Source organism: Phacochoerus africanus, chromosome 6, assembly GCF_016906955.1.
Source record: "Phacochoerus africanus isolate WHEZ1 chromosome 6, ROS_Pafr_v1, whole genome shotgun sequence".
Classification (NCBI taxonomy): domain Eukaryota; kingdom Metazoa; phylum Chordata; class Mammalia; order Artiodactyla; family Suidae; genus Phacochoerus; species Phacochoerus africanus.
The window spans coordinates 1023259-1031024 of NC_062549.1; the positions used below are offsets into that span (position 1 = coordinate 1023259).

A 7766-nucleotide genomic window follows, 5' to 3' on the forward strand; every position below is an offset into this window, starting at 1 on the left:
AGGCAGGCTCCCGCCAAGGAGAGGCAGCTTTCTTTTTTTTTTTGTTTTTTTTTTTGTTTTTTTAGGGCCGCACTCGCGGCATATGGAAGTTCCCAGGCGAGGGGTCGAGCAACGCAGGATCTGAGCCACGTGTGCAACTTGCTCCTCCGCTTACGGCAACACGGGGTCAGGGGTCAAACCCACAGCCTCATGGATACGAGTCAGACTCACTTCTGCTGCACCACAACGGGAGCTCTGAGGCAAGTTTCTCCTGCTGCTCGAGCTCAGAGGTGAAAACAGCTGCCGCTGCATTGGTTACCATCTCTCCCTGGAGGTGGGCCATCCCTCCCCTGGAGGCCGAGGTCCCGTAAGGGATCTGAGCCCTGCCGAGTGCCCCGAGACTGAACCCAGGGGCCAGGCCTCCTCTCGAGAGACTCTCACCTTTGAGCGAATGAATTGGGGTGAGCCACACCCCAAAGGGCAGTTTCTCTAGTTCGGGCCACTCCACCAGGGCCCATGCCGCTGAGGGAGAGCAGGTGGTGTGGCCACTGTCAGTACAGCTGTTGGTGCCTCCGCAGACGCGGGCGGCGAGGACGGCCCGCTCCCTCCCCACGTCAGCCTGTCCTCAAGAGCCCCGGGGCAGACAGAGGGCCGTCCTGGGGTGGAATTGCCCTGGCCCATTCCTTCAAGGCTAGCCTGCTGGGAAGGGGCCAGGTTCAGGCACTGGCCTCAGCCCCTTGGCCTGGCACGAGTGAGCCCATGGAAGAGAGCCTGTTCTGGACCCCCACGTGCCCTGTCCTGTGGGGGCACCGTCCGCATCCCACCCCCACCCCAGATATAGGACTCCCAGAAGTTCGGTGAGCCGTTTTTCCTGGGTCTGCATTTATTGGCTTTCCCCAACTTCCAGGCCTTGAGCTGCCACATGGCTGGGTTTGGCTCCCGGCAGCCGGCTGGGCCCGAGCTCTGTCCGGCTAGGACTAGCAGAGCTGGCTGAGCCTTAGCAGCAGTGCAAGGCAGGCATAAAGTGCACACGTGCAGCTCTGGGCCTCTGGCTCCCAGCACACCTGAGCGGCGCCCACCTGTGGCTCTAGGCCACACTCCTCCAGCAGGGCCCAGATGGGTGCCTCTGAGCCCCAGCTGCTCCCCAGCAGCGTGGGTGGCAGGGACACGGCCCTGCGCTCCTGCCATGGGGCACTCTGTTCCAGAAGACTCCCCACCTGGAAGGACAGGGTAGGAGGTTGTCAGGGGGGCCCACCCCAGATTCACTGGGCCCCACAGCTCCGGCCCAGCCCCTCCCCTCCGGCCTAGGCCCTCTCACCAGCGTGAGTGCGCTGGACAGGGCCCCCGTCTCCAGCACCTTCGCCAGCAGCACATGCTGGGTTTCATTCAGCACTGGGGAGAGGCCCTGGGTAAGAGGGGGTTCTGGAAGGCCCAGCTGGGGAAGCCCTATCCCCGCCCCACCCTAGGGCCCCTCACCAGCTAGAGCCTGTACCAGGTAGAAGATGGGGCCAACGACTTCCCTCTCCAGCCTTCTGCAGGCCAGCACCAGGCACTCGAGCACGGCACCCACTGGACCATCCCGAGGCTCCACCAGCCCACCGCACAGGCCCTGCTCCAGCTGGGGGCACGGGCAGGGCGGGTGAGCGGGCAGCAGGGGCAGGCCCCCGCCTGCCCCTCCCGGCCGCCCAGCTTGCTCACCGCGTCCTCCAGGGCTTGCAGGGTGGGCTCATCCTGCAGCACTTGCCCCAGGCCCCCCAGCAGCTGCCTACATGGCTCCCTGGACAAGGCCTCCAGGCCCGCAGCCCAGGCGTCCACCTCGGCCTGCAGGCCCTGGAAGTCTTCGGTGATCACCAGCTGGTCCTCCGCGGGCCCATCTGTGGGGACAGGGCTGCCACTGCTGGGTGCCCACCAAGCCCAGGGTGCCTGGAGCCCACCAGAGGCCACGGGGGTGGTCACCAAGGTACTGACCTGACTGGAACTTCAGGTGCTCAGAGGGGAAGCTCATCCTGGAGACGAGGCGGGGGACCTGCGGCGGCTGCCCATCTGCACGGTGGGAGGCGCTGTGGCCTGGGCGAGGCGGGGCTGGTCAGTGCAGGGGGTGGGCCCTGCGCCAGAGGGCTGAGGCCTTCCCTGGGCCCGCCTAGCCTGTCCCCACCACCCAGTCCTGGCAGCCTTGGGCAGGGAGCAAGGCCGGTGAAGGCTCACATCAGCCTGTGGCCGTGTGTGTGTGTGTGTGTGTGTGTGTGTGTATGGGTGTGTGTGTGTGTGTAAAGGAGGGTGAGAGTACACACCCCCGGCTCCCCGTACTGCGCAGGAGAATGCCTCGCTGGCTGGGAGCAAGCCCCCTGCCCAGGTCCACTGGCCTCACCTTCCCGCAGTGGCCTGAAGGTTCGCTGCTTCTTGTCCGGGAAGAGAAGGATGTCTGGCAGCCGGGCAGAAGCAGAGATGGGGGATGCAGGCTGGCAGAGCACCGGGGCTGTCCCTCACCGCTGGGCCCCCTGTGCAGTTCCCCCGTGGGGCCCCAACCCCCCCCACGTGCCGGCACAAGGCGCCCTCAGCCACCCCAACCCAGGAAGCCCTGCGGCCCGATGCCCACAGCAACCCCAGCCAGCCGGTGGCTCTCCCAGGCCTCCGCGCCTCTCTGCCTGGGAGTCTGGGCCCCCGAGTCACCCTGAGGCCAGCTCACCCCAGTCAGAACCAATCACCAGCTGGGCCACCCGAAATGCAATGACGCTGCCCGAGGGGATGGTGACCGTCTTCTTCCGGCTCAGGTGGCCCTGGCCCTGGCCCTGGGCGGGGGGGACACGGGTTCAGGGCTGGGCTCAGGGTTGTGGGGCCGGGGCCCCCGCCGCGGCCTCCCTTCCTCCCACCGCAGGGCCCCAGCCGCACACCTGCAAGGACACAGCTCCAGGAAGGGCAAACTGGCCCGAGCCCTCCTGCTTGTGGGTCCGCGTGACCTCCACCTCCTTCTGCGTCTGGAGCACCTCCGTCACCACAAACACATCGTTCCCGCGACTCCGCAGCTGCTGCAGGACTTTGTGCTCAGGCTGCCGCAGGCGCCTGTGGTGAGCGGGCCAGCGGGAAGTTCACGCGGTGCACCTGCCCTGCCCTCTCCCCTCCTCCCCTCCCCTCCGGGGCTCAGCCTTTGTGCCCGGTGGGGGTGGGGCGATGCGGCCAAGGAGCCCACGAGCTCTGCGGATGCCCAGGCTCGGAACACGGTCGTCTCCCCCTGGGTGCTCCAGACAGTGTTTGTGGGAGGGCGGGGTTGCAGGAAGAAGGGACAAGGTCCAGCAGGGACAGGCAGACACCTGCAGGCCCTGGAGGCGCCCGGCCCCGAGGTGGCCCCTCTCTCCGTCCACGCCCCGCCCCTCCCACTCCAGAGTCTCTCCTCCCCTGCAGCGCAGCCCCCTCGCAGGGGGGCTCGCTCTGAGCCCTGAACCCCTGGGCCCCGCATGGCTGTCCTGGCCCAGGGTTCAGGCCCCGGTGCCCTCTGCAGCCTCGTTCCCTGCCTCCTGCCTCTGGGACTTCTCTCGCACCGTTCTGGCCCTCCCCCCAGCACAGATGCCCTGTGACACCTGATACCCCAAGGTCGCGACACAGAGGCTGAAGGGGGCTCACCTTTCAAGGTGCATGGCTTCCCAGGTGTTGGGGGCCACTCGTAGAGTGCACACGTTCATCGAGGCGCTGGAGCTGCCGGACACCGCGGCCCCGCCTGAGAACTTCCCCTGTCCTGGGGCCGCCAGCTCCACCTGGCCTTGCAGCTGCCCATCCATAGTGTCATGGAAGTAGAAGGGGCCGCCACGCTCCACAGCTGGAGCAAGGCCAGATCTGAGGCCCATCCCTCCGGCTACCACCTCTCCCACCCGGGCCGAGGGGCCTCTGAAAAAGGCTTGCCTTCTGGAAGCAGAGAACCCAGAGGCCCAGAGCAGGGGGCAGCCGGCCCACCCACTCCCCTCCCACCTGTTGCTCTGACTCAGGGCCCCGTGGGTACCTGGCTCCGGGGCACTGGGCTCCAGGATGTCCCAGATGGACAGGTCGACACATGTGTAGCGGGGTCTCCAGAACCATGAACTCGAGGGCTTCCTGCCCAGAAGGCAGTAGGGCTGGAAGCGGTCAGAGGTCTGCAGGCTCTTGACAGGGGTCAGTTCCCTGCCGTGGTCCAGCTCCCGGACCACGCTCTTGACCACCCTCTCAAAGGCTGATGCCATGCTCCCGAGGGCGAGGGGTCAGGCCCTGCACTCACAGGGACTTGGCTGTCTCCAGTGATGGGGAGCTCTTCCCCTTCAAAGCGATCCTGCGTGGCCAGGCCTGGGAGAGGATACACAGCCCTCGGTGGGACTCAGGCCACGCGCAACATCTGCTGTGTGGCCACAGTGCCACACAAAGCCTGAGAAGGCCCTGGGACTCCCAGCCTTTGGGGCGGGGAGGGGCCGCTCTGGCCACCTGCTGAGGCTGCCTCTGTCACCTTGTCACTTCGACAGGGCTTAGGGCTGCAGCCCTCAAGGAAGGATGGGGCAGGGCTGAGGCCTCAGAGGGACCCCAGGCCACTGCCCTGCCCGCTCTAGAGCAGGCCATGGCCTCCCTGGCCGAGGCATTCTGAGGGCAGGGGAGGAAAGAGAAGCCACCACCTTCTGGGCAGTTAGCGCAAGGGCCCACAGCAAGGCCCAGCCAGAGTGTCCCCAGCTCCTAGGCGTGCCCTCCACGTGGGCTTTCTCGATGCCCAAAGCTCCACAAACCAATAGTAGAGGACTGAGGCTTCAGGGGTCAGAGGTCAACACGGGCCTCACCCAGGACCCAGGACCTCTGGGCTCCAGGCACAGGCGCCTCCGAGCAGGTCTGAAATCCGAGAATGGGCCGAGGGACACTTGGAGGGCCTGCCCAGAGTTGGGCCCAAACTAGCCAGGCTGGGAGAGCGCCCCTGCCCAGAGGCCCCAGGCTTCCCGAGGCGGGTCTGGGTCTGGGACCGTGGGGAATCTGGGCCGGGGAGTCTAGGGAAACCCGGGGAGGGAGCCGGGCTCTGGAGGGCCGGCCTCCCGCCAACAGTGCCACCGGGGCCCCACGCTCCCCAGCCCGGCGGGCAGAGGGTGCGGCGGCGCGCAGGCGGGGTGGGGGTGGGGGGCTCACCTCGACCGTGCGTGCCCGCGCCCCGGAGCCGCAACCAGGAGCTCGGAGCTGCCCAGGGACCGACCGCCAGAAGGCTCCCAGCCCCAAAAGTGAAAGCGGGCCTCGGGCAGCTCCACGCCCGGAAACGCCCCCGGAGAGCCCGGCCCGCACCCGACCGCCGGGAAGGGCCGCCTCCCGCCCCCCGCCTCCCGCCTCCGCCTCCGGCTGCGGGCCTTCCGCGTTCTTTCGCTCGGGAAACTCGGGGCCAGGGCCCGGCATGGGGTCTGAAGAGACATTTTTTCAAAGAAAAGGTGCAAACGGCGGCCCGCAAGCGAAATGAAAAGATGCTCTTATCGTTCGCCGTCGGGGACATGCAAATGAACCGGCAGCAGGATGCTGCTTCTCACCCAATAGGAAAACCGAGTGCGAAAGGGCGGGCCCAGGGCTGGGGAGACGTCGGGAGCCTCTGGCTCTGCGCCGCCGCCGCCGCCGGCCGGGGCCTTGCTGTGGAAAAGCCTGGCAGGTCTTCAGGAAGGTACAGAGGAATTCCCTGGTGGCCTAGCAGGTTAGGGATCCAGTGTAGTCGCAGCGGTGGCTGGGGTCCCTGACCCCGGCACAGCCAAAAACAAGTTAAGCAGGAGTTCCCATCGTGGCTCAGTGGTTAACGAATCCGACCAGGATCCATGAGGTTGCGGGTTCGATCCCTGCCCTTGCTCAGTGGGTTAAGGATCTGGTGTTGCCGTGAGCTGTGGTGTAGGCTGCAGACGTGGCTCGGATCTGGTGTGGCTGTGGCTGTGGCGTAGGCCAGTGGCTACAGCTCGGATGAGAACCCTGGCCTGGGAACCTCCATATGCTGTGAGTGCGGCCCTGAAAAGACAAAAACAAAAACAAAAACACCCCAAAAAACCAAGTTAAGCAGAGAATGACCATAGGTCTCATCCATCCAGCTTCGCGCATCCTCAGGAAATGCAGGGGGTGTTCAGGCCGGAGCCTGGCGCACGCATGCTCCGCCACGTGGTTCTCAGCAGCTGCACTGCAGCGGCAGCGCAAATGTCCACCAGCGGGGCTGTGAACAAACCCAACCCGGTGAATCCACGCAGCGGAAGAAGCAGGACAGGACGGAATGGAGCTCAGCCCTGAAAGGGAACGAAAGTCTGCTCCCCCGTGTGACGCCCCTCGAGACGCTGTGCCAACTGAACGAAGCCGGACGGAAAGAGGGCGTCTCACAGGATTCCTGCCTGTGAGACGTTCCCGGTGAGGACAGAAAGCACCCTAGGAGTTGCCGGGGCTGGGGGAGGGGAATAGGAGCCGCGAGGTCTCCTTGGGGTGACCGGATGTCCTCTGACCGCCTGCGATGAAGGTTGCACAACTCAAGATGTGCTGAAACCCCGGGGAGTTTTACTCTTTCCCTGGGTGGATTGCGTGGTATGTGAATTCTATCTCAATAAAGCTGTTATTTTGAAAACCGGGAGCCAAGTAACAAGATCCAGGCCCTCCTCAGGCTCCCGGCGCCCTCCTGTCCCAGGCCGCAAGGCAGCCGGGAGCCCCGCGCGTCCCTTTCTCTCCGCTGCTCCACTGCCGCATCCTGCCTCGAGGCCCTCTGACACCCTGGTGCCCACGCCAGGGCCCCTGGCGGCTGGCCTGACACTCACCTCACAGGCGCTGCCACACGCATTCACTGTACCTGGTACTATGTGCTCCTTCAGGAGGGTCCTGGCAGTGAACCAGACGAGGCCTCCACCCGGTCGAAGCCACTGGCAGAGGCCGCCGTGCTGGTGCCGGGAAGGTTCTGGTGGTGCGTGTTTTGGATTTTTGCAGCTGCAAATAACTGGAAATGCTGATTCAACCAGAACGGAAACATTCTTCAGAAAGCGGAAGTTTGGAACTGCCATGTGCTCCGGGCGGACAAATGCAGGCCCGTCATCTGGGTGCAGAGGATGGGCAGGGGGCTGGGGGCAGGGGGCCTGCCTGGGGTCTCTGAGGCTGCTTCTCTCTCCGAGCTGGGGGAATAGAGTGCAGGCCCGCGAGCTCTGCCCCTCTCCGCTCGGCCTGCTCCGCTCAGCCTGCTCCGGTCGGCTCCCAGCAGCTCCAGTCCAGTCCCCGGTGCCCACGTGCTGATGCGAGCGGGGGCCCTGCTGGTGGTGGCAAGAAGCGCCAGGAGACTGAGGAGGGTCGGGTGTTTGTGTGTTCGTGTTCATGTGTGCCTGTAAGCATGTGTGTGTGCGGGAGTGTACGTGCTTGATGTGGGTACGTGCATGTCTGTGGTCATGTGTGCTTGTACACATGCAGGTGTGAGTCTGTGTTCCTGTGTGCACGACTGGACGCGCTGTGTGTGTTCAAGTGTGCGCTGCACGGTGCTGTGTGGCCTGCACCGGCCCAGCCTTCGTGCTGGAAGGTGGTCCCCCCGCCACCCCCTGGACCTTCCCCTCCTCTACCCGCCGGCTTCTCCGCGTCTCCACAGCAAAGCTTCTGCAAAGCTGTGCAGCCTCTGGCCCCGCGGCCCCCTTACCCACCTCTCCAGGTGGCAGGCCCCAGGCCAGGTCAGGAAGTGGCAGCCTCCCCGGTGTGGGGTGAGCCTGCTGTGGGTTTCCAGCAGGGCTACGACCAGCCCTGGCTTATTTTTCTAGAAAGCCTTGGGTGCCAGGTGGGTGAACAGCTGGAGAAGGGGACGCAGCAGCCCTTGT

At 65.4% G+C, this 7766-nt stretch overlaps 1 protein-coding gene across 6 annotated transcripts; it reads right to left on the reverse strand.

Annotated features, from left to right (window-relative positions):
- Window positions 1–832: 832 nt before the first annotated feature.
- Window positions 833–6918, reverse strand: GSDMD (gasdermin D). 6 transcript variants are annotated; one of them, XM_047785621.1, is made up of 11 exons: window positions 6767–6918; window positions 3971–4287; window positions 3598–3790; window positions 2871–3039; window positions 2666–2768; window positions 2348–2401; window positions 1948–2046; window positions 1678–1853; window positions 1456–1597; window positions 1298–1371; window positions 833–1196 (listed from the first exon to the last, which is right to left on the reverse strand). In XM_047785621.1, the coding sequence occupies exons 2-11, from the start codon at window positions 4185–4187 to the stop codon at window positions 957–959; spliced, it is 1467 nt and encodes a 488-aa protein (XP_047641577.1). In that variant the 5' UTR covers window positions 4188–4287; window positions 6767–6918; the 3' UTR covers window positions 833–956. The 6 variants fall into 6 exon arrangements, with proteins under 6 accessions (XP_047641577.1, XP_047641579.1, XP_047641576.1 ...); XM_047785623.1 differs by having other exon boundaries at window positions 6735–6911; XM_047785620.1 differs by lacking the exon at window positions 6767–6918 and adding an exon at window positions 5104–5221.
- Between the last annotated feature and the right edge of the window lie 848 nt (window positions 6919–7766).

Coding starts and splice junctions, on each gene's coding strand:
- GSDMD (XM_047785621.1), bottom strand. CDS start 4,187: ATGGCATCAGCCTTTGAGAGGGTGGTCAAGAGCGTGGTCCGGGAGCTG. Junction 2,402..2,665: donor GGTGATTGGTTCTGACTGGG/GTGAGCTGGCCT, acceptor CCCGGCTGCCAG/ACATCCTTCTCTTCCCGGAC. Junction 2,047..2,347: donor CTTCAGGCCACTGCGGGAAG/GTGAGGCCAGTG, acceptor CGCCTCGCCCAG/GCCACAGCGCCTCCCACCGT.